The sequence below is a fragment of the Leucopleurus acutus genome (assembly GCF_964270905.1).
Source record: "Leucopleurus acutus genome assembly, chromosome: 10".
Classification (NCBI taxonomy): domain Eukaryota; kingdom Metazoa; phylum Chordata; class Mammalia; order Artiodactyla; family Delphinidae; genus Leucopleurus; species Leucopleurus acutus.
Window position 1 is genome coordinate 19,406,278 of NC_139153.1, and position 26,820 is coordinate 19,433,097.

At 42.6% G+C, this 26,820-nt stretch overlaps 1 protein-coding gene across 1 annotated transcript in view; it reads left to right on the forward strand.

Annotated features, from left to right (window-relative positions):
* Nucleotides 1-22,541: 22,541 nt before the first annotated feature.
* The window catches only part of EIF4E3 (eukaryotic translation initiation factor 4E family member 3), a gene marked incomplete at its 5' end in the record, with an annotated part of 38,767 nt that continues 34,488 nt past the window's right edge, over nt 22,542-26,820 (forward strand). The window contains one exon of the mRNA XM_082848512.1: nt 22,542-22,720. Coding sequence (XP_082704638.1) covers nt 22,542-22,720 — 179 coding nt within the window. The remainder of the gene's footprint in view (nt 22,721-26,820) is intronic.

Here is a 26,820-nt window from a genome sequence, read left to right on the forward strand (position 1 = left end):
CATCTAAGTGGGCCTCCTCTGAAGAGTTTTCTAGAAGGCCTACATGATAACAGACACATATTCATTGGGTACCACTATCAGCAAAGGATATTGGGGAGTGATTTCTTACTTTGATATTTTAGAGCCAGGCACATAGCCACAGACAGTGAGTTCCAGCCTTGATGTGGACCTTAGCACTTGGGCTGCTTCTGCCCAGAGGAAGGGAGGCCTTCTTTTAACTCACACAGAGATACCAACTCTGGTTCCTTTACGACACTGTTAAGGGCAGCCTGTGTTCGCTGAGCACTTGCTATGTGCCAGGCGGTGTGCTGAATACTTGACATGTGTTATCTCGTTTCATCATTCTAAGGGCCTTATGGGGTGGGTACTGTTATAATTTCCATTTTGCAGATGAGGCAGAGAGGTTAATTTGTTCAGGCTTTCACCAAAAGTAAGTGTGAGAGCTGGGATTGCAAGGCAGAAAGTCTGACTCTAGAGCCCACGCTCACAACCACCATACGTATTGCACCTTCACCATAACTGCAAAAAAAAGGTGCTACCTTTGTAAAAACAAAGAACCAAACACTACTGATGTTCACAGAATTAAAGCCGCTTCAAAGAGGGGAGAGATTTCAAAAGCATCTCATCCAGTGCTTTCATTCTGTGAACTCATACATGGCTGAGTGGGCAGTAGAATCTAGGTCTTCTCACTCCTAGGTCAGTACCCTTACCACTTAGATGAAATCTTCATATTATTTGTTCTAATGATCACTTGACATTTCGCTTAACCTCTTGGAATCTCAAATATTCCCATTTACAAAAGGAGAAATTGGGCCAAATGATTTCAGAGGGTCCTCACCTCTGAGGTTCACTTTGTATATGAGAAAATGAAAGGTAAATGGTTATACAATCCCGAATGGGGAGAGATTTATTCTGCATAAAAAGACCCATAAGGAGAGACATTAGTTCCTTATGATTTAGGTTTCTCTGAGGTTTCTACTTCTCTCCATGACTCAGTACGCTTCTCTTTGGGATTTGGTTTAGTCATCTTCTCAGGATCAAATAGCAGAAGCAGCAATAGAAAATATATAAATCACGGCTCTCACAGCAGTTATATGCCTGCTTCTTTCATTGTCACCATTTGTTCAGAAGATTAATACTTAAGGAAAAACTATTAACATTTCATTCCAGAATCAACTTATTTTCCCTTTATTGTTTCTAGGGAGCTTCACTGAAGAATTTAAAATAGTTTCTTAGGCACCAATTTGAGTGCTAGCATCTCAAAGCATAACAGCTCGGTGGGATTCTTCCCTCTAAGAAAAATTGCTTCCTTTTGCACATAGATAGAAAAGTTGGGGTTTCCACCCCAAATTAGTTCTGTTACTTCTTTGCTGCACATGTAGGTGATGTGAATGGTAATGGAAGTCTGCTGTTTGGAAGACTGGTTGACAGACCTTGACAGATTCAATCAAGGCCATGGTCCCCATCATCACGGGAGACAGTTTGGCTGATGTCTCCTGTCCAGCCTCAGGCTTCTGGCTAGTCATCTGCCAATGGGCATGTTGAGCATCAAGTTAGAGGAGGTTGGTTTGACTTAGTCTCATCCCAACTCTTAGAAAACAAAATCTATGTCCAATGGATGCTGAGTTATCAAAGGATATTACTTAGATTGGCCTCTCCATGGGAGGGAGTCATAACTTCAGGACTGCAAATGGACTTGGAGTTAAATATATCTCAGTTCATATCCGAGTCCCATCAATTACTAACATGTATCCTTAGCCAAGTCCTTTACCTCCTCTGAACCTCTGAGCCTCAAAGGCCTTTTGCGAGGAAGATTCCATTAAATTCGATCCATTTACAAAAAAAGAGTGTAACGCAAGGTGTGCACCCAGGTGGTGTGTAATAAATGGTAAATACATTTTTTGCTCTTACTAGACTATAAATGCCTTGGCTAACCATGGCTTGATTGACTTTTATATTCTCAGCCTAGCCTAGGAGGATGCCATACACACACACAGACACACACACGGACACACACACACACACACACACATATGTGTATATATATATGTCTCAATATTTGTGTGGCAGGTGTGAATGTCAGTCTATAAAATCAAGGGTGCCAGAAATATAACTGCTTCGTAGAAACTTAATTTCTGACTGAGTTGCCATTTTGCATTGATGGTGAAGAAAAACATGTAAACTTGGTGCTTCTGGCGTTTCATCATGGACCTTTGCTTCTTTGGGATGTGCTGTAATTCCAGGCTAGTGCCCAGATGGCCCGGCACACAGTCATTCAGGGTAGTGTGTGCGTGTGTATGGGAGGTCAGTGATGTTTGGTCAGTTGTAGCCATGTTTTTTCTGTCCTTATAAGCCATTGTGGTTTGGTGATTCTTAGCTGTCTCATGCCAGACTTGGGGTGTGAGAATAGGGGCTGAGAATATATATCGTATTAGGTGTCTCTCAGCTGTATGTCTGGGAAACCCAGTGCAGATCCCCTCTCTCAGTACCCTCTCGCTCCTCCCTTCTGCCTTCGTCTCTGGGGACTCCCTGTCTACTCCAGCATTGGGGAATACTGTTCTTTCTGTTCTTCTGGATAGTGTAACTGGTCAGTTCTCCTGGGAATCGGTGGTCCCAGAATTTAGGTGTTTGGGAGAACAAAAGTCAGGAAGCTACCTTCCGTAAACCTCTCCTTGGCGAGGAAGCCTGGACCCTGCTATCTGCTTCAGTGTGGGGAAGGAAAGGGAAAAACAGGAAGAAAAATGATCAGGTCATATCTCAAAATATTGTCCTTGCTGTATATGTTTGTTGAATGAGTGACTGAATATGTCATTCATGTGTACACGCATGGCATACTGTCACACTTCTAATAAGCAAAATATGGTTTAGTGAAAACTCTTTTAACAGTTTTCTCCATGTGCAAAAAAATGAAGTTGGACCCTTACCTCACAAATATAATGTACAAAAATTAACTCAAAATGTATCCTAGACATAAATGTAAGGGCTAAAACTGTAAAACTTAGAAGAAAACATAGGAGTGAATTTTCATAACTTTAGATTAGGCAATAGTTTCTTAGATATGACACCAAAAGGATGAGCAAAAAATGGAAAAGATAGATACATTGGATTTTATTAAATTTTTAAAGTTTGCACTTCAAAGAACACCTTCAATAAAGTGAAAAGACAACCTACAGAATGCGAGAAGGTATTTTCACGTTATATATCTGATGAGGGAATTGTGTCTAGAATATATAAAGAATGCCTATGAATCAACAGTAAAAAGCCAAACAGTCCAATTTAAAATTGGGCAAAGGATTTGAATAGGCATTTCTTCAAAAAGATACACAAATGGCCAATAAATACATGGAAAGATGCTTACCATCGTTAAACATTAGAAAGATGCAAATCAAAACCATAGTGAGATACCACTTCACACCTAGTGGGATGGCTGTTATCAAAAAAATAGACAATAGCAAGTGTTGACGATGATGTGGAGAAATTAGAACCTCATACAATGCTGGTGTATAAATATAAAACGATGCAGCTGTTTTGGAAAATAGTTAGGAAATTTGTCATAAGTTAAACATAGAGTTACCTATGACCCAGCAGTGTATACCACTCCTAGGTATATACCCAAGAGAAATAAAAACATGTCCACATAAAATTTAGACACAGATGTTTATAGCAGCATTTCTCATACTAGCCAAGGGGGGAGTAATCCAATTGTCAGTGGATGAGTGGATAAACAAAATGTGAATTCTCCACGTAGTGGAATATTACACACTCATAAAAGGGAATGAAGTACTGACATATGCTGCAACATGGACGAACCTTGAAAACATTATGCTAAGTGGAAGAAGTCAAATGCAAAAGACCATGTATTGTACACTTGCATTTCTATAAAATGGCCAGAGTTGGCACATCTGTGGAGACAGAAAGCACATTGGTAGTTGCCAGGGACTTGAGGTAGAGGGGATTGAAGAGTGACTGCAAATGGGTATTGGAGCATTTGTTTTGGGGGTGATGAAGTTGTTCTAAAATTAGGTAGTGATAGTTGCACAACTCTGGATGTCCTAAGCAAGTAAAATAATTGTGAAAAAAACCCATATTTCATATTAAAGTCAGGTCACCTCTGTAACCTTAGGAAGTATCCTTATCGAAAGAGTGCTGCCGGCCTAGAATGTGACATGGACTCCTCATTGCTTCCTGAGTGAATGTAAGCCTTTAAGGTGTGAACTTTCGGGCCCTTCCCTGGGGTTGGTCACAGAAATCAGTATGTCTTGCCATAAGGTTATGTGTACAAGGGTTGTGTTTTTGGTTTGCTTCCGTATTTACATGCTTTGATGCTGAAATGAACTTGGGAGGAGGGATTAAGAAATTCTTATTCAGTCACTAGCTTTACAGTACAGTGTCTACCCATTGGGAAAGATTTTTTTTTTTTTTTAGATCCATTAGTGCGCCAAGGTGTTTTGCATACACTGTCTAGTTTACTTCTACAAAACCCTGTACCCCCATTTTACAGATGAGGAACCTTGAGTCTTATGTTAATTACAGCAGTTAATTACATAGTCTATAGTGGTAAAGCCAGGTTAAAGTCTGGTCTACCTGGCCTGAAAGCCTGAATTCTTAATAAGTACACATACAGGGCTGCGTTGACTAATACATAATTGAGGGGAAAAAAACCTATCAACATCTTATAAATAAATACTAAACTGAAGGTTGTATTACTTGGTACAGAATTGAGACAAACCATTATGCTATAGGCGGTATTTTAATCGTTTGAAAATGAACACTTCTAACATTTAGAAGAAACAAAAATATACACTTGTCACCACTTAAAATCTCATTTTTGATATTTTGGTACTATATTTTTTTCAAAGAGTTACAGCCATGGCTGCAAGTGAGAAAAAAGCCTTTTATATGGCCCCTCTCTTTTCTATTATATAATGTTTAATAGCCGCTTCAACTCCCTCTAGGGTTAAATCATGTTGTGATCCTAAATTTTGCTTTCGAAAGATGGAATGCAACTATCAGGACAAGGGTGCTACTGTGAGTGCCAAAGATGATAGGATCAAACCTGTTGCTTAAACGTCCTCTTCCTGTGTGTGGAATCATGATATAATTAGTAGATATCAGAGCTACTACTTCTATAATCCTCTCCTCCCCCTCCTCTCTTATTTACTCAAAAGTCAAATAGTGCATTGATTGTTGTTATTTTCTATTCTAGAGAATTATAGAGACTATAATTTTTAAGATACAGATTTTTGGAGTACATCCTTATCTAATGGTCTAAGCTATGGTACTGAGGCCCATAAGACACACCTTTAGGGATGTACCTACTCTTTCTTGATTTTCTGTTTTGCCAGTTATCCAATAACTTTCTTGTAATGAAAAATGAACGTTTAACTCTTTAAAATACCCACCCTCTATACACATTTGCATCCACACACATAAATTCTTCCTCCGCCCGCCCCAAGCTTTGCACTGGGTTTTGATTTAGATGAAGTATAGAATCTTTCACTGGCCAGAATTCTTACCACTGTTAGGGAGAGTATCTGCAAAAATAAAAGGGGCTTACCTCGGAGACCAGGCAGACCGATTTTGATGGTGAAACAAGCCACATAAAAGGTATGACTTTGGCACATTTCTCCTTAGACTTCCACGTGATTTTAGGAAGGTCTGATTTCAGTGTCACAGACATTATGAGTTAACAGCTGCATTTCTCAGAGCCACCCCACCCCCTGTTCCCACCCTTCTGCCACTCTCCTAACAGACATAGAACTCTAATGAATACTAGTTAGTTAGAGTCAACTTGGCATCAGTGAGCTGTGGAATTGTAAAATTCCATCCTGTGTAGTGTAGTTCACAGCTGAATCATACATGATAACTACATTTTGTGAATTGTACACCTTTTTTGTTTTCCTTAGAGCTAATGATTGTGGTTTTTCCTCCCTGTAAAGTGATGTGTGCCTGTAATCCACTCAATTTTTTTTTTTTTTTTTTTTTTTTTTTGCGGTACGCGGGCCTCTCACTATTGTGGCCTCTCCCATTGCGGAGCACAGGCTCCGGACGCGCAGGCTCAGCGGCCATGGCTCACGGGCGCAGCCGCTCCGCGGCATGTGGGATCTTACCGGACCGGGGCACGAACCCGTGTCGCCTGCATCGGCAGGCGGACTCTCAACCACTGTGCCACCAGGGAAACCCCCACTCAAACTTTTTGACAGACCCATACAGTTTCACTCACTACAGCCAAACTCATCATCCAATCAGGTGGTTGTATTTTTGTCCTTGGAGACATCTCTCCTGGAACCTGCATTCTCTTCAATCTGATCTGAACAGCCGTCTGCACGACTGTTGCTCTGGCACTTCCCTTCAACATCATGTTTGTCTCTTCACTACCTTCCTATGTCAGAGCTCCTGTTTCCTGTAGCCCACATCTTTTTCTTCTTCTTTCCTTCTCTTTCTTTCTTTTTTCATTTCTTTATTTATAAATTTATTTATTTTTTGGCTGTGTTGCGTCTTCGTTGCTGTGCGAGGACTTTCTCCAGTTGCGGCGAGCGGGGGCCACTCTTCATCGCGGCGCGCGGGCCTCTCACTGTCGTGGCCTCTCTTGTTGCGGAGCACAGGCTCCAGACGCGCAGGCTCAGTAGCTGTGGCTCACGGGCCCAGCTGCTCCGTGGCATGTGGGATCCTCCCAGATCAGGGCTTGAACCCGTGTCCCCCGCATTGGCAGGCAGATTCTCAACCACTGCACCACCAGGGAAGCCCTTTTTTCATTTATTTTTATGTGGTGTATATATCTCAGTAAGATTTTGCATATCTGAAACCGCACTTTTTTTAACCTTCATACTTGATTGATAGTTTGGCTGGGAATAGAATTCTCCTAGGTTGGAAATAATGGCTAATGATGTTGAGCATCTTCTCATGTGCTTATCTGCCATCTCTGTATCTTCTTTGCCGATAAATCTGTTCAACTTTTTGCCCTTTTTTCATGATACCATTTGTATATATTTTTATTATTGAGTTTTGAAAGTTTTAAGAATATATTCTGGAGTCAAGTTCTTTCTCAGATATATGATTCACAAATATTTTCTCTTGGTCTGTGGCTTCTCTTTTTATTCTTTTAATAGTATCTTTTGACAAGCACAAGATTTTGATTTTCACCAAGTCCAGTTTATCATTTTGAATTATTTTATGCATCTGATTTTGCTGTCATATCTAAGACATCTTTGCCTAAGTCAGGGTTACAAAGATTTTCTTCTGCGTTTTCTTCTAGAGGTTTTATTTTCTTAAAATTTTATGTTTCATATTAAGCTAAGTCTTATAAACGGTATGAGGTATGGGAGGTATGGATTGAAGTTCTTTTTTTTTTTGCATATGGATAGCCAATTGTTCCATCCCTCTCTTGAAAAACTACTATTGTTCACACAATTGCCTTTGCATTTTTGTCAAAAATCAATTGTTCATAGATATGTGTGTTTGTTTCTGGACTCGCTATTCTGTTCAGTTTATCTATATCTGTCTTGAGGGCAATACTACACTGTATTGATTAATGTGGCTTTTCAATAAGCTTTTAAAATCAGGGAGTGTTATTTCTCCAAATTTGTTCTTCTTTTTCAGAATGTTTTGGCTATTCTGAGTTATTAGCATTTATATATAGATCTTAGAATCAGTTTGTCAAATTCTACAAAAAAGCCTGTTGGGATTTTAATTGGGATTGTGTATAGATCAATTTGGGGAGAATTGAAATCTTAACAATACTCCATCTTCCTATACATGATCAACATATATTTCTCCATTTATTTAGGTCTTTAATTTCTTTCAGCAATATTTTGTAGTTATCAGTGTACAGTTTTTACACATCTTTCATCACATTTATCCATAAGTATTTCATATTTTTGATACTATTATAAATGGTATTTGTAAAAACTTCCATTTCTCATTCTTCAATCCTAGTATATAAACATATTATTGAGTTTTGTATTGATCTTGTATCCTGAGATTTTATTAAACTCACTTATTAATTCTAGTAGCTTTTTGGGGTAAATTCCATGAGGTTTTGTACATAGATGATTGTGTTGTCTGTGAATAAGGACAGTTTTACTTTTTCTTTTCCAATGCTTTTTATTTCTTTTTCTTGCCTTGTTGCACTGGCAATAAGTACAATGTTAAATAGAAGTGATGAGAATGGACCTCATTAGTCTCTTCCCCCATATTAGAGGAAAAGCGTTCAGTTTTTCACCATTAAGCATGATATTAGCTGTGGGTTTTTGTAGATACCTGTAGATGAGGAAGTTCCCTTCTATCTGTACTTCCCTGAGAGTTTTTTTTTTTTTAATCAGGAATGAATGTTGGATTGGCAAATGCTTTTTCTGCATCTTTTGAGGTGATTTACTATTTCAGTTTGTTAAATGATGAATTATATTAATTGACTCCCAAGTGTTAAACCAATGTGCATTCCTGTGAGAACCTCTAGTTAGTCATGATGTATTATCCTTTTTATGTTTTCTTATATTCTACTTGCTATTTTGTTTGAGATTTTTGCATCTGTATTCATGAAGGTTATTGGTTTCTAATTTTCTCCTCTTGTACTGGTTTGTCTGTTTTTTGCTTCAGAGTGGGGCTGGCCTAATAGAATGAGTTGGAAAGTATTCTCTCCTTTCCAGTTTTTGTGTGTGTGTGTGTGTGTGTGTGTAGTTTGTGTAGAAGAAGAATTTATGTAGTTGGTATTATTTTTTCCTTAAATATTTGGTAGAATTCACGAGTGAAGCCATTTGAGCCTTGAATTTCCTTTGTGGGAAGGTATTTAACTACGTATTACATTTCTTTTATAGATATATGGCTATTCAAGTTAGTATCTATTTCTTGAGTAAACTTTGGTAGTTTGTGTCTTTCAGGGAATTTTTCCATCTCCAGTGTTAATTCATTTTCAGAGACTTATTAATCAGCCCTTTGTTTTCTTTAGAATTCCCTTGCTATCTGTAGAGTCTGCTTGATATCGTCTATCTCATTCCTGATTTTGGTAGTTTGTTTCTTCTCGATTTTTTCCTGAACAGTCTGACTAGAGGTTTGTCAGTTTTTTTTAATCTCAAAGAACTATATTTTGGTTTCATTAATTTTCTCTGTTGTTTTTCTGTTTTCCACTTTATTGGTTTCTACTCTGATCTTTACTATTTCCTTTCTTTTACTTAATTTGAGTCCAGTTTTCTCTTTCCAGTTTCTTAACATGAAGCTGAGTTCATTGATTTGAGACCACTATTCTAAGTATTCTTATTATAAAATTTTCCCTCAGTACTATTTTAGCAGCCTCCCACAAATTTGATGTATGTGTTTTCATACTTATTCATTTGAAAATACTTTCTAATTTCCCTTTTGATTGCTTTTTTGAACCATGGGTTATATAGACGTGTGTTATTAACATATATATTTGGAGATTCCCAGGGATATTGCTGTTATTAATTTTTAATTTAATTCCATTGTATCAGAGAACATACGCATGTGACTTGAATTCTATTAAATTTATTGTGATTTGTTTTATGGCCCAGAATATGGTCTGTCTTACTTAAATGCTCCTTGTGTACTTGAAAAGAATGTGTATTGTGTGGTTGTTAAATAGAATGTTCTATAAATGTCCGGCCAAGTCAGTCGATAATGTTGTTGAAATATTTTATACTCTTAGTGATTTTCCGTCTACTTGTTCTATCAGTTATTGAGAGAGGGGTGTTGAAATCTCAGACTATAATTATGGATTTTCATATTTCTCTTAGCACTTCTAACGGTTTTTTCTTCATGTATTTTAGAGTTCTGTTATCGTCAGGAGCAACATGTTTAGAATTGCTGTGTCCTCTTGATGAAGTAACTCCTTTATATTATTAATTGACCTGGTAATATTCTTTGCTCTGAAATTTAATTAGTGTGATAATAATATAAACACTCCAGTTTTCTTTTGATTAGAAGTGGCACAGTATATCTTTTATCTACTCTTATTTTTTTATTTAAAAAATTATTTCATGGTAGGATATGCTCATAAAATCAAGCTAAGGATCAATGTAATGTCTAATTTTGCTTAACAGTCTATGCCAGGGATTTCAGGATGTCTGCTTGTATGTGTGTGTTTACGTGTGTACATGGGTGTGTGGTTTCGAATGAATTCTTGAAGTTCTTTTATTTTCTTAACAGTTTTTCTCATATAGTCTTGGTTCATGGGAGGTGCTCAGTAAATATTTGTTAAATTGAAAGTTTTTGTGTATTACCTGCAGAAAGAAAAATAGACTTTCTATCCTTTTTACTTTTAACCTTCTTCTGTCCTGTTGCCTTTCTGCTCTTTTTGTTGTTGTTGTTAAGTTTTGTTTTATGTCCAGGATGTAATCTATATTAGTGAACATTCTAGAGCATTTGAAAAAAATGCGTATTCTGCTAAAGTGCGGTGTATCTCAGTTAGGTATTGTTGACTGATTTTGTTGTTCATTTCTTCTTTACCCGTGCTGATGTTCTGTCTCATAGTTCTATCAATTGCTGAGAGTGGAGTGTTTAAGTCTTCAACTATAATTGTGGATGGCCTTTCTCCTGTCTGCTCTTTCAGGGTCTGCTTTGTGTATTTTGAGGCTCTTTTGTTTGGTGCACACGTATTTGGAGTCATTATGTCTTCCTGGTGGGTTGATCCTTTCATCCTTAGGTAACGTCGTTCGTCTCTAGTAAACTTTGCTCTGAAATCTATTTTATCTGATATTAGGAGAGCCGCTCTTACTTCTTTGTTTTAGATTCATATTTACATGGTATATCTTTTTCCATCCTTTTCCTTTCCATTTAACCATGTTGTATTTGAAGTGAGTTTTTTGTATATATAGGATATTGTAGGATCACGGGGGTTTTGCTCGTGTCATTGTTTGTTGGATCCACTCTGCCTGGTGAAGGTAGAAGCCTAAGCTCCACTCCTGGCCTTGCTGGCTTGGGTAGAGGTAGGGTCACAGTCTTTCCCATGGTGTTTGGTTGGTGTAGAGTAGTTCTTGTCTAAAAGTTTTTATCTTGCTTGGCTACTCCTTTCCGTGTCCTTTGGTTAGGGAGAAAGGCTTTTGTTGGGGCTTTTCTTGTCTGTACCCATTGTCATTTCCAGGTTGTCAGCTTTTCCAGCTCCAAATCTGGGATATACATGGCCAAAAAAAAAAAGAAGAAAAAAAATCCCAAGGAACTCACCATCATGTCATTCCTTGGGTCCCAAGGTCCCTAGCTGGTGTGCCACCTTCTTTAAACGTTCTGTTTGTTTCATATATAATGTTTAGGAGTTTTCACTGTACTCTGTGAGAAAAACTGAGGAAAGCATTTCTACTCCATCTTGCTGGAAGCATATTTCTTCTCCATTGTCTCTGAAAAGATGTGTTACTGGACACAGAATTCTAAGATGACATTTTTTAAATTTCAGCACTTTGAAGAGATTGCTCCACTATCCTCTTGCTTGTATTATTTCCCATGAAAACTCTTCTCTAATCCTTATTTTTGTTTCTCTGTTCATAGCGTATCTTTTTCCTGGTATCGAACAATTGGATTATGCTCTGCTTTGGTGTGATTTTCTTCATGTTTTTGGTGTTTGGAGTTCATTGAGATTCTTGGATCTGTTGGTTTATATCTCTTAAACAGTCCCTCTCTGGAAGCAGATGGTTCGACCAAATTTACAGCCAGTGCAAAAACAGCTGTTAGTTTGTAGTTGAACTCTGATGTTTACTAGTCCTGTATTGTTTATTTAATAAGCATCTATAGTCTTTGTACACTTTTTCCACAGTGTTCTGTTTTTAGCATTTGGGAGCATAATTCGAATCCTTCCCTAAGTCAAAGGCCGAGCTCACTTTTCATATGACAGAGAGACGTCTTCAGGGAGGTGAAACTTGTCCTCAAGAGAAGAGTTTGTACATGTTAGGAGCACAGGCTTGGAACCAGACTGACTTGGGTTTCAACTCTGTACGTCTTGCTGTGTAATTGTGGGAATGTTCTTTAACCATTTTGAGCCTCCAGTGTGTAAAACGGAGATGATAATTGTATCTACCTCATAGGGTTGATATGTGGAATAGCTGAGATAAGTAAATGTGGAACATAGTCAAGCAGTCGTGCAATTGTAGCTATTATTGCTGTTGGTATTTTTTTTAAAGTAGTCTGTATTTTTTAGTGCAGCTTTAGGTTGGCAGTAAAATTGAGCAGAAGGTACAGAGACTTCCGTTACTCCTATTACCCTACATATGCACTTCCTCCCCTACTGTCAAAATCCCACCCAGAGAGGTCCATTTGTTACAATCCATGAACCTACATTGACACATCATTGTCATCCAAAGTCTGTCGTTTACATTAGGATTCAGTCTTGGTGCTGTACATTCACTGGGTTTGGGCAAATGTATAATGACATGTATCTGCGATTAGAGTACCATACAGAGTAGTTTCACTGCCCTAAAATTCCTCTTTTCCTTGTCTATTCCTCCCTCCCTCCCCGCTAACTCCTGGCAAATACTGATCCTTTTACCGTCTGGCATGTTTTTCCGTTTTCCAGAGTGTCATATAGTCGGAATCATATAGTACGTAGCCTTTTCAGATTGACTTCTGTCACTTAGTAATATGCACTTAAGCTTCCTCATGTCTTTTCATGGCTTGATAGTTCATTTCTTTTTATCCTTGAATAATATTCTAGTTAATCGTTGTACCATAGTTTATTTATCCATTCACCTGCTGAAGGACATCTTGGGTGCTTCCAGGTTTTGGCAATTATGAATCAAGTTGCTATAAACATTTATCTGCAGATTTTTGTGTGAACATATTTTCAACTACAGTACTTTGGCTAAATATCAAATAATACGATGGCTGGATCGTATGGTAAGAGTATGTTTAGGTTTGTAAGAAATCGCCACTGTCTTCCAAAATGGCTGTACCATTTGCATTACCACCAGCCATGAAAGAGAGTTCCTGTTGCTCCACGTCTTCATCAGCATTTGGTGTTGTCAGTGTTTTGGATTTTGGCCATTCTAATCAGTGTGTACTCACATCTTGTTGTTGTTTTGATGCGTAATTCCCTAATGACACGTGATGTTGAGCATATTTTCATATGCTTATTTGCCATCTGTATATCTTCTTTGGTAAGTTGTCTGTTCAGGTCTTTGCCCATTTTTAAATCAGGTTGTTCATTTTCTTATTGTTGAGTTTTAAGAGTTCTTTGTATATTTTGGAACTGTTGGCATTTTAGTTTGAATGATCATTGTCTTAAGTGCTTGGACAAAGGCTTTGTTGAGACCTCAGCATTCCAGGCTGCAAAACATGAAAAATCTTTTTTTTTCATCTTTTGGAAGGAGGTAGAGAAATTATCTTCACCTGAAAGATATTACAGGATGTTCCCAAAGGAACATCTTGATCAAAAAGAATTTCCAGCTACCTCTTAGATGTATTGTGACTTCATGGGCCTTCCATGCTGTGAATCTTTCCCCACAAAATTAGCTTGTACCATGTGTTTCTTGATGATTGCCTTAGTAAGTAGTGGGAAATGACTGCTCATCACAGCCTTGCCTTTCTTCTGTGTCTTTCTTACATGCATGTCACTTAACAAGGGCCTGTGCTGTAATCAGCAGCAGTGACAGTACACCTGTTAACAAATCACCCCAACTTCCAGAGAACTGGCCTAGATCATTCTGTAAAACATAGTCACTAATGCTATAGAAGAAAAATATGTCCTATTGTTAATGAAGGTGGTATTATATTGTCTGATTTCCATCCTTCACCCCTTCACTGTGCGTCAGTAGATTTATATCATGGGATTCATTTTCATTTTATGCCTTTTATTTACGCCCCAGTTCTTTTGCAAGTAATTTTAATTCTCCCTTTTATGAGAGTGAGGCTCTGTGTCTTTGTAGTTCTATATAAAATAAAGGGAGTGATTGTTTTTAATGCAGATTTGAAAGAAATATAATGGATTTCAGCTACAACAATTTCTCCCCATTTAGAGGAGATGAACACCTAGTTAGATGAAGAACGTCATTCCTAGTATAATTTGAATACATCCTGTTTCCATGACAACTTGTACTTACCAGCTTGCCTGCAAGAGAAGTGTTTACACTGGGGTTCCATTTCTTTTAATTCCAATAATTTCATTCCAGTTTGGGGCTATTTTTTTTTTTTTTTTGACATGGGCTGCTTCTCAGGGAAAGAAACCTAAAGACCATTTTGGAGGTAACTTCACCTTCAGAATAAAAGGAGGGGATGCACAGGGCAAATGTTAATGAGCATGGGAAATGAAGATATTTCTGCAGGTCATACTCATTTTCTCCTATCTTCCAGTTAAATTAAATCAACAGAGATGATGCAACAACTTATTAAGATGCTAGTTGATTGGACAGAGAATGATTCAGTTATTCATTTCCATCTGGACATTATACTCATTAGGCTTGTTTCCTTACTGCTAATATATGTCTTGCCTTTATAGACGGTTTGTGCCCTCTTACTGCTAAATTTCGATTCTTGCAAAGAATATGGTCTTATTAATGGTTTTCCCTCAGAATGAAAGATAGGAGATTATTTGCATCATTGACTATGCTTTTGCAACATATGAAAGAAATGATACTGTATTTTCTTGACATGATTATGTTTCATACAATATAAAAGATGACCCTTGGGTATTTAGGAATGATAGAGAATCAACTCAAAGTTAGGATAATTCAGAGTTTAGTTCTGAGGGATCTAGAAGGTTTTGAAAGGACAAAAATGATTCTTAATTATCTCCAAGATCATTGTCAACATAGTAAATATTTATGACACATGCAAGGTGATCTGTGGGCTACCATGTTGCTCATAACTCCCACTAGGGACCACATTTTGTAACACACTTTGTGTAAGTAATATGTGCATATCCTTCACTTCCCAGAAAAAGACACCATCTTACCATAAAAACCAAGAAACTGTTAAAGAAATACCGTAACGTGCAAATTAACATTATCTACAGAATATGTAACAAATGAAAATCAACAGGAAAGAAGTAAAAAACTGACAATATCTTTCTTTATTGGGAGCATGCAGTTCCTGCTGATGGTAAGAGATTGACTGTGTAAGGTTTCATTGGCCTAAAATGCTGTTTGAAAGCATCTTCGTGATTCCTAATGTAGCACTTTGCACACCGTAGTTATTGTTCTAAGAATTTTATGCGATTACAGGTTTTGGGGGTTTTTTTAGAAAATAAGTAATGTGGTTTCATTTCAAAAATTGCTTATTTTCCTTTTCTGATCGCCCATCAGTTGATAATAGCTTCTCAAATTTTAGACCACTCAGCTCTTAAGAAGTACATGACTTATAAAACATTTCATGAATGTTTTAATCACACAGGGATTCATCATCCCAATATTTATTGAGTATACGCTACACGAGCCATCTGTTCTGTGGAGACCACAAAGGTAGGCTTCCCACCCTCAAGGAACTTAGGCTAATATGGAAAATAAGGTACAGGTGGTCATTGCATAACATGGCTCATCACTTCCTAATAGTTTGCTGAGGAAGTTGATATTTTCTATATCAGGATTTCTTAAGCCATAGAATGATGTGATTATTTAAGTTTAAACATAAAGCTATAGAAAGCACGATGCCCTTCCTCAGAATACTGGCTTGCAGAATGCTCCCCTTAGTGATATCTGAGCCATAATTGACAGCTCAAAACGAAATCTTATCCATAAAGCAGTGAGCTTCTTAGCCGTGAAGAAGTGACCAGCTGCTTGCTGGTCACTCTACCAGCAATACACTCCCACTATGCCAGCAAGTTTCAGCCGCTGTGGGGACTGGAGGCCTCCATGATGGACGTGGCAAGCCACGTGCAACAGCCCGTGCTCCGTGGACGTGCCCCTAGCAAGACCAACCGCCCCGGTTTGCCGAGGACCAAGGAGGGGTTTTCCAGGACTTTCCGTGCCCCAGTCCCAGGCAAACCAGGACAGTCGGTTGCTCTACACATTCTTCTCTAACTCTCCAGAGTGCAAAGGAGAACACCTGTGTTCAAACAGGCACAGGAGGTGTGCGGCGCTCCCCGCCAGGAACGGTCATCAGGAAACAGTGCCCAGCACTCGCCGGGCACTTTAAGGGCTCACGCAGAGCCTCGCCTCCAGGCAGCACTGCGAGGCAGGGACTAGCGGGGCACTCACTGTTCAAGTGAGAAAAAAGGAGATGCAGAGAGCTTGACTCAGTTTTCCAAAATCACCCAGCTGTTAAGTGTGGGCAGCTCACCTTGCCTCTCTACTGTGCATCTTTTCCTCTCCTTTAAAAACTTCCAAAGACCATGTGGAAGCCTACTGGCCTTCCTCTTCAGGTCCCGTTTCTCATCTGAGTCATCCTCACCTCTCTGGCTGATTGATGGGCCTGGGGGAGCATTAATAACTAGTCTTCGATAAGGAGTCAGTGGTTTGCAGAGTATATTTATTGCAGGGAGGGGAGGGCACATAGTGGACACAAACCTTGGTAACAAATTAAATGCCCAACAGTAGGAGTTGCTTTTTAGGAAAACTAATGTGCTATCCCCAGAAGGATACACTGACCGGGGAGAAAGTCTAGAAACTGGGAGATGAATGCACAGACTGTTCCTTTCAAGCAGTAGCTGTTGTATACCCAGTTCATTTACTGAACAGCTTCTGGTGATGTGTCATATATATGGCCGGCCGTGGGCACAGAGCAGAGCAGAACAGGGGCCTGGCCCTCTGGGACCGGATGTTCTGGTGTGGGATGCGCTAGGTCAGTGTGGCTGGGACACATGCTGGGAAGGAAAGGATCAGGGGTGGAGGTGACTTGCTGTAGAGGAGGAGGCTGGGGAAGAGGCTGCCCGGGAGGCCTGCATGGGAGAAGGGACAGCTGTGCAGAACAGAGGGGCTGGAGGTTCAGGAGAGGAACCAACAGGGGCTGATGCCTCAATGCTGCCACGGACTTGAAAAGGCAGGAAGGATCCAGAAGATGCTGAGCCCTGGTGCCCGCCGGAAAGAGTCTGAGCTTTCTCCCAAGAGCTGTAAGAAGCCAGTGGAAAACTTCAGACATGGCCAAATGGGTGTTTGGGGACCATTGCTCAGGCTGCTGTCCCACAGTGGGTGGGAGGGAGGCTGGTGCCGGAAGCAGGGAGACTAGTGTGCTTGGCTGGACCTCAGCAGGTGAGGGCCGGGGGCGGGTGCCACCCCTGGGAATAAAGAGGAAGAGCAGTGCAAGGGCGGGAAGACAGGACAAGGACTCTGGGGCTGATGGGTGAGCAGGGAGGTGGAAGGTGGGACAACCGAACCTCAGTGCCACAATTTCCAAGCCCAGTGACTGGGAGGACTGCCGTCTCCTCATCACAAGGGCTTTAATAAGTGCTCTTTCCCTTAGCCCTCTCTCTTCCACTTGCAACCCTGAACCAGACCTTCAGGGGTCTTTTAGATTCTATAACATTGCTTGAGCTTTTTCGATGTACAGCTTGCAAGGTGCCTTAGACATGTTTTCTCATGCATGCCTCAAAGCAGCAACAAGAGGGAGCTCTTGTTATTACCTCTTTGTTCCACAGGAATAATCTGGAGCTCAGCAAGGTGAATAAAACTTCCCTGGGTCACACAGCTTACCTGGGGCAACGTCTTGGTGAAGGCAGGATTCAGTCTCACTAAAGCAATCACTCTCACACCACACTACAGTCTCCCCTTACACCCCCAGTGTCCCAGAGGCGTTTCTAGTCTCCCCCACTCCTCCTAGCCTTGCCCTGGGATGGACCAACCGCAGCCCTTGCCTTTGCTGGAAGTGTCTGTCAGGGTCTGTGCCCCTGGCCTGTGCCTCCAGGCCCAGTATCTGGGGAGACAGGTCTGCCATCTAGTGGCCACTGCCTTCCTTTTTCCTCCGAGCTTTTAAAAGAAAGGAAAACGTCGGGAGTTTCCACATACAAGACAGGCCTGCATATTTATAGCATCACACCCTGTAAACAGGAAACTTTTCAGTCTTAGAGAAGGAGCCCAGTAACATAAACATAGCATATTGCCAATGAGTTTCTCCACCCATTCAACAAACAAATAGATATATGTATTGTGCGTGTGTGTGTGTATCAAATATTCATTCCACTGCAAAGTGTGCTTCCTGAAATAGGGATTTCTTTTGTCTGTGTTGCTCGCTAATGAATCTCAAGACCCTAGAACAGTGGCATTTACATAGCAGACATGCCACAAATATTTACTGAAAGTGGAATAAATGACTGCTTAATATTTACTGCATCTTTACTGTATGTATACCAGGCGCTTGATGTGTACGTTTTCTCATTTAATCCTAATGACATCTCGAGAGGTAGGGACTATCAGGAGACCCATTTCTTAGATGTGGAGACAGAGGTGCAGAGGGATAAGAAGCTTTCCAGGTTTGGGGAGAACTGGCTTTTGACTCAGATGTTCTGACTTTAGAGACCCTGTGTTTCATACTGTGCGGAGTGCCCCTTGTGTGCCAGGCCTCGTGTGCAGAATTGCCACCGTTTAGACGAGCGGTAGAAATACCTCCTGGGGACCACTTGCCATTCCCCTGCCACGTTTTGTCTTTACTGAGTGAAGCTTCCCTTTCCACAGTGCTGTGACAGCAGTAAACGGAGTGAATTCAGGAAAGGCTGGCTGTCCAACGAGTCCCTGTCACTAGCTAGCTCTGTGGCTGTGTCACCTTGTACAGTGGCCCTGAACCTCAGTCAAAGGAGGAGACTGAGTTCGGATCCCTGCCTTCCCTTCCAGCTCCAACATTCAACTGTTCCTGTGACTCCCAGGGAGCCGGATGTGAGTGGAAGACAGAGGACCACTTGTTACTAGGCAACCAGTACCCACCTCACCCATGTTGCCATGGTGATGATGAAAGTCTGGCCGATGGGATTACCATCTCCTGTTAATTGCATATGAAAGCTGAAGGTCTCCGTCTCTTTCTTGCTTGCTCTCTCCATCTTACTTTCTTGTTCTTCTAGGAACTGTGGAGAGATCTCCCCTCCTCCATCTGCAATGTCCCTGAGGCAGCCATAGTGCAATGGAAAGCAACTAGAAATGGAGACTGGCTGTGCCTCTGAGTAGCTGTGTGACCTTGGGCAGGTTACTCGGCTTCTCTGGGCCTCTATTTACCCATTTGGAAAATGAAGGTGTTGGAGTAGTGGTCCCTGTCTAAGGCTCTTTCCGGCTCTCAAATCCTTTTTGATGCCTAGGGAGCATGTCAGGGGAGCAGACCACACTGTTACTAGGCAACCAGCAGGCACCCTGCCCAAGTTGCCTTGGTGACTGGATGCTGGAAGGGAGGGGAGTAGCTGCTGCAGCTCACTGCTTAATTATTTATGAGTGCCTCAAGTCTTTTTTGTTGCTTTCATTGCTAGGGGCTGTGGGGTCACCTTCTCTTCCTCCCTCCTGCCGCCCCAAGCTGTCTGAGTTGCGTGTTACGCAGTGGGAGAGCACATTGGCCTGGATCTCAAGCTACCCACGTTCTAGTCCTGCCTGTGTTATTTCCTAGAGCTGTGGCCTCGGGTAAGTCACCTCACCTCTCTGGGCCTCAGCTTCTCCATTTGTAATATGATGGGTGTGCGTAGGTAATCTCCAAGTTCCCTTTCTACCCTGAAATTATTGGAATTCCTGCTGCCCAGTTGCAAAGTGGGAAAGATGAGGGGAATTTTCCTCATTTCTTATCTTCTAAGGGTGATTCTGAAGAGTGATAGCAAGAGTTAAGTCTCTTACACATTTCAGACAGGAAGGGAACGAAAGTAATGCCCATTGTTCCCTCCTTGCTTCTCACCTTAGTCATGTTGCCTGACTTCTTTTATTAATCTTAAGGTGATTTAAATTTTATATTTTTTGTATATCACCTGCTTCCAAAATAGATTTGAGGGGTTCACGGTATAAGATGCACACGTGCAACTGGATCATTAACATAAAATAGGAATATATTAACATAAAAATAGTGATGCTTTTTCATTGGTTAATATTGATGTTGTGATGGAACAGCAGACGTAATTTCGAGCATCCTGGAAGCCAAAGCAAAAAGAGAGGGAGGTACATAATTGATATTCAATAAAGACAAATTGCCTTACTGTTCCTAGTTCTAAATTCTGAAAGTAATTTATCATGTGGTGCATACTGTCTTTTAGAAACTGCAGATAAAACTTTTAAAATATTCCTTTCTTGCTGAGAGTATTGTCACAGAACATAAGGGAGAAGCTAAACTTGACAGTTTGACTAGTTCTAATCAATAGAAAGCAAAAACTCCCTTTCTACCAATGCCTTAGAATTTTATATAAAGATTAAAGATGTCACTAAGTAAATATAAAATTTCAGAATCAGCCATTATTTATAAATCAATGATATATAAATGCATGTAACCATTTGCATGGTAATTTAGCAATGTAATTTAGCAATTTTAGACACAGGCAAAAATTCTTCTTCTCCAAACTTATTCTGAAATAAACTTGTGCAGTTGAGGAAAGACATTAAACATAAAAATGCTTATGGTAGCATTATTTATCAAAGAAAATGACTGCAAACCAAATAAATCTTGAGGGCTAGTGAATTAAATTACATTACTTCTTTAGAATGGATTACTTTGCAGTCCTTAAAAAGAAGTAGATTTATATGTTTTGATATGAAAGTCTTCAAATGTATAATGTCAGTTAAGATAAGGAGGTGCAGCAGTGGTATAAAATGCTTCTATTTCTTTATAAAAGATATAGGTAGTAGGTGTACAATTTATATTTGTAGATATATGCCTTTACAGGCATACTTGCATTTTTCCGGAAGGAAACTGTTAACAGTGGTTTCCTCTGGGCAAGAAGACTGATAGCCTTGGGAGGGAAGGAGACTTAATATTCATTTTCTTATTTTTACTATGTGGACCTGTTAGTTTTCCAGCTAGAGAGGCAGTAGAGACTGGCAGTTAGAAGCCTAGACTCTGGAGCCTGAATATGTATGTTCCAATCCTGGCTCTCTCACTAACTGGGTGACCTTGGGGTTAATTTAACTTCTCCACTTCTCATCTATTAAATGTGCTAATAATAGTATCTTCCTCATTGGATTTTGTGAGGATTAAATGAGTTAATAAGGATAAAGTGCTCAGAATAGCTGAAACACTGCCATATATGCATTTTCTGGAAAAAAATAAAAGGAGAAATTAACCAACCCCAAAAATGCATCTAACCGAAAGCGCCCCTTGTATCTCAGAGGTGCAAGGGCTTTTAAACATGTCACTGCTTGCAGCATCATACGTCGTATAAAAATTATGTTCGAAGCAGGGATAGCAAAGCAGCGGTTTTGTTTTCATTGTGGTCATTTTAGCAGACCTTGAATACCTTTTAGGGAAGGCACCTACCCTGGGACTCATAACAGGTGTTTACAATGCCTGTGAAACCCCCGAACCCATCTAGTTTTGTAGCTCCTCTTCTAGTCCATCCCAGAGTTGCTCAGGTTAAGAGCGGAATGTATGCTAGGCCACGGAGAAAATCTTTGAGGAGACAGAACTCTACATCCACAGTTGGTAAAGGCCAGAGAGGCACTATCCAGAAATTCAAGCTTAAGGAGGGTGTCCATGTCCACGCCAGTTATGACATGTGTGTTCACATGCCCTCATGCGTCTCCTTTTCTTTTGAAAGAGAGAATGATAGACACTTGCCAAGGGGCGGTGCTAGGAGGCTCAGGAATCTTAATGGCCATAGGGGCTTCCTCCGTATTCAAAGGTGCAGAAAGCGGAGGGCTGGGTTCCTGATGCTCAGTTTCCTCCTCCTTCCTTGTGGGTGCTTTGGGGCAAGTGTGGAGACCTTGGGCTGATTTTGGTCACCCTCATTTAAAGTTGGTCACACTCTGGGCACCTGGTGGCCCCTTCAAATCAGCTGAGTTAGGAAACATGCAAAACTGACCTGTAACAACTTCATCCCCCGGTCAGTGGTCCTGGTTCTGTCTGTCTGACCCTTTCTTTCTGCACTCTTGGGCACTCCAGTCTCTATTCATTTGGCCAGCGGTTCCCCGGGCATCTGTCTTTCACATCCAACTGTGCTTCCATCTGCCCTTCCATCCCTCCACCCCTCCTCCTACCATCTGCCAGCTTTCCCACCCATCCTTCAGACTGCTGGTATGTCTGTCCACCCCTCCTCCCCTCCCACCATGTGGGTCTGAGACTCCATCCACTGGACCATCCATCCCTCCATCCCTCCATCTTTCTGTAGCCCACCCATACGTCTTGCTCACCGCCTGTCTGGCTGCAGAACCCACCGCTTGACCCTTCCTCTGTTCCTCCCACCCCTGTAGCCTGGAATCCGTCCCCGCCGCTGCTCTGCCCTCCCCCAGACCCGCGAGTCCGTCAGTCCCCGCACGCTGGGTCGGTGCCTGCGCCGAATCGGCCCCCCACTCGCGTGGGCAGTGCTTTTGTTCGGCGGCCCCAGGCGGCCCGGGCCCGGGCGGCCCGGCGGCGCGGCTCCAAGGCCCGGCGGGCGAAGGGCCGGGCCAGGGCGGGGCGCGCGCGGGGCGGGGCGGGGCGGCCGCGGCGGGGCGGGCGGGGGCCTGGGTGACTCAGCCGCTGCTCGCCCCGCGGTCCGTGCGTCCGCCGGTCTCGCAGGCGGGGCGGAGAAAATGGCGTTGCCCCCGGCCGCCGCGCCCCCCTCCGGGGCCCGGGCACCGCCGGGGCCCCGCGCCGCCGCCGCCGCCGCCGCCGCCACCGCGCCGCCGCTGGGCCTGCAGAAGCTCTCGGAGCTGCGACCCGAGCCGGGTGGGATCCCGCTGCACTCGCCCTGGACCTTCTGGCTCGACAGGTGAGTGGGTCGCGGGGCTCGCCACCGCCGCCGTGCGCCCGCCGGGCCTGCGCCGCCGCTTTGTCTCGGGGCCCACCTCCCCTGCCCCGCGCCGGGTGAGCTCGGGCGGCCCGGCCCCCAGCCCCGGGCCCTGGGCGCCGGCCCCGCCGCGCGAGCTCGCGCAGAGCCGGCTCGGAAGCCGAGGGTTTTGGGCCGACGCGAGCGGCTGTCGGGCGGCCTCGCCTCACGACCGGGAGAGAAAACACGCAGTCGCCAAAGTTTCGGCAGCACTTTTCCTCTTTCTTTCCTTCCGTAGAAGAAACGCCTGCGGGCGGGTATCCTGGCTGGGCAGTGGGAGATGCTGGGCCTGGCGGGGGTGATCGGTCCTCGCTGTAAAGTGAGGCGAGTGATGCTGTCCTGGTCACCCCCCACGGGGCTCTTGGGGAACTCGGGACACGACCCTCGCCGTGACAGCGCTCGGGAAAGTCGACCAGCCCCCTGGGAAGTGTGCGGAGGTGGTATTACTATGGCACAGCGGGCGCCTACCCCCGTCCACCGATGCAGCCTTTGAATTCTTTCTCATCCACTGGGCGGCTGTTTCTTGAGCACTTACTGTGGACCCACACGCCTGCTAGGCGCTGGGGATTCAGTGGTGAGCCATGCCTCACCTTGTTGGTAAAGTGGGGACAATTATAGCTTTCTCAGGGGACAGCTCAGGTACCTTCTCAGAAATGCCTATATGACTGCCGCATCTAAGTTAGCACCCCTCCTCCCTCCCTTCACTCATGTCCTCCCTGTTTTTCTTCATAAAGTTCATAATGCTTCTGAGTTGTGCTGTGTAGGAAACTGTTTATTTTTCCATCTGTCTCAATCCCTCAACATTTTCCCCTCTGTTACGGGCCAGTGAGCAGGAACTTGTGTCTGGCACCTAGTAGGAGCGCAAGAAATTTTTGACAGATGAATAAATGGATGAATTGCAAAGTCCCTTCGTAGTATCTGTCACCCAGCCGGTGCCCAAGGATGACACTTCAGGGTTGTCCCAAGAGCTTATGGAACTTTTGATGACACTGTAACTCAATGGTTAATTGTTAGGGAGGCATGGGTGTGTCCGTTTGCTGTGAAATTTACTCAGTAGACGCAAATCTGTTTTTTGTTTGTTTGTTTTGGGGTGGTTTTTTTTTGTTTTTTTGTGTTGTTTTTTTTTGCCTTACACGGGCTTCTCACTGTTGTGGCCTCTGCCGTTGCGGAGCACAGGCTCCGGACGCACAGGCTCAGCGGCCATGGCGCACGGGCCCAGCCGCTCCGCGGCATGTGGGATCCTCCTGGACCGGGGCACGAACCCGTGTTCCCTGCATCGGCAGGCGGACTCTCAACCACTGCGCCACCAGGGAAGCCCGCAAATCTGGTTTTTAAAAGCCTTGCGTAAAATACCTGCAAGAATTTTAAAAAGTGATATTCATCTTTTCTTAGGGAGACAAGCTCATTCCTTTCTTCCTGTTGGAATTAGCACCCATCTACAAGAACTGACACTTGGAGTCATTGTCTTTTCTGGGGACACAGAGAAGTTGGGGGGTGGGTAAGATACAGTGAGTCTGTTGGGTTTTTTTTATTTTTAATATTTTCACTTTCGTTATGAGATGCTAAGAGCGTTTTACTGTCAAAACAAGAATGGTTTTGGCAAATTGTAGCAGAATGAAATCATGTGTGTCTTTGTTTTCAAAGGTGTGTTGTAATTGCTATTACCTGGTATCTGTTTTCAAGGTGTTAAATCTGGACCTCTGGACCATTGGATACTGGTGGGCTGCTGGAAACAGTATCAACAGAATGTGTTTATAAACGGGTCAAAAATTAATCTCCTTACAGGCACAACATTTTTGAGAATGGTCTAAGATACTAATACTATATAGCAACACAACTTTTAAAGAATATCTGGTATCTTTTTTTCGGAAGCATAGTTGATGTACAATATTATGTAAGTTACACAGTGTACAATATAGTGATTCATAATTTTTAAAGGTTATACTCCATTTATAGTTATTATAAAATCTTGACTCTATTCCCTGTGTTGTAAATATATCTTAACACAACTTTTAAAGAATATCTAATATCTTTTAAGTTAAAACCACGGTAACTCCAGTGAAGACAGACTGTAGCCTTCCTACTGTGTGTTTGCACATTTTTGTTCTCTGAAAGCCAGTAATCAAATGAAACATGTTCCTGCCACCATGTCCAAATCTTCAACAGAAGTGGCTGTATTAATTTCGAAATAATATTTAGTTCCAGCATTGCACATATGAGTTCATTTTTCCTGACCCGTCATCCCATAGCTGCTATTGAACTTTCTCCACGTCTCTGGAGATGCAGGGTGCCCCTCTTTCCCTCGGAGTTGTGAGCACATTGTGTTCTAGAGGTTCCCCTGTATCTTTTTTCCCCCCCAGAGAAATAAGATTGTAGAGAGGGTGGTAAGGCTCTCAGGAGAGCCCTCCAAGGGCAGCCTTCACCTCAGGTAGCTGCTGTCTGCCGCCGATGACGTCAGTCTTGAGAACCACACCATCCAAAGGTCTCCTGCTACTTGAAAGTCTTTGGCACCTGCCTCTTGGCCCGTCCTACCTTCCAGCCTACTCTGTGACGGTGAACAAATGTTCTAGCCTCACTAGGCCTCACTTGCATGGTTTGTGAAATGGGAATAAATAATCATAGGATATTCTGAGGGCTACATGAGTGCTATGAATGTAAAATACCAACAAGTGTCCTAGCATAGAATACGTGTACAGTAAATGCTGACTACTGAAATTATTATCCAGTGCTCCCGAATTACCACCCGTTCGCCCATCAGTGGTTCCCCAGAGCAACTTGTCTGAATTCAGTGTGAGGAAGCCAGCATCCTAATTTATTCCCGTCATGGATGAATTTGAGAGTCCCCCCAGTAGAGTTATTTGCAGTTTCAGTAGTAAACTCCAGTAAGTCTGTATTTGTTGTTTTGTTTTTTAATTAGACTTTATGGCTAAGGATCCAAACATTTGGGGGATAATTTTGGCTGGGGGTGTAGGATGAAGAGTGTTCCTCCCCTTTTCTGGCTGTGTAAAACTCGGACCTGTCTTGATTCTTGGAGGCCACTCTTGTTTGTGTGCCTCTGACTGCTTTGTTTTCATCTCATGATGACCCTCCCCTGTCCTCTTAAGTTTTATCCATGGGCTCAGTGCTCAGGCCTCTTCTCTTGTTCCCATCCACACCAGTGATCTCATCCAGTCACAAGGCTTTCAGCTGCGTCTGTACACTGGTGATTCCCAAAACCTTGCACTCACACATCCAGCTCCTCCTCTCCGTCTCCATGTGGATGTCTAATACAAATCCTTACTCAACACGTGCCAAACCACTTCCTCGGCTGCCCTCCCCACCTTGTCTCCTTCGTCTGTGTCATCTCAGACCAGAGCAGTTTACAGCCACCCCATCCCTCCAGTTGTTCATCGCCCCCGCCCCAAATCTTGGAGTCATCTGTGATTCTCTTCCTCTTCCTCCTTACCTCCCCCCCTTTTCTATCCCCTTCCCCATCCTTCTTCCTCCTGCTACATCCGTTAACAACAAATGCTATTGATTCTACGCTCAAAATGCATCTAGCATCCAATGTATTCTCACCACCTGCATCCCAGACCCTGGACCACACCACATCTGTCACCTGGATGAAGGCAAGAGCATCCTAACTGCTCTCCCTGCTTCTGCTCTTGCCCCATACAGTTCATTCCCATCACAGCAGCCAGAGCGGTCCCTTTAAATACCACAGTTCAAACATGTCACTTCTCTGCTCCCGGGTCCTCTGCGAGCAAAAGCCAGAGTGCTTATCGTGGCCCGTGAGACTCTGCAGCATGTCCTGCCCCCGCCTGGTACACCTTTCTCCTGCTGTCTCTCTGTCACTCTCCCTACTGCACATGCCCTTGTGGCTTGCTGGACCCCTTGCTCTTTCTCCATCATCCTAAGCATGGGCCTTTGCCACTGGGGGTCCTTCCTCCTGGGATGCTCTTCCCTCAGTCATCTGCTAGGTCTGCGCTTCCCTTACTTCCAGTCTCTGCTTGAATGTCATCGTCTCAGCGAGACCTTCCCTGACCATTGATAGAAAATGACCC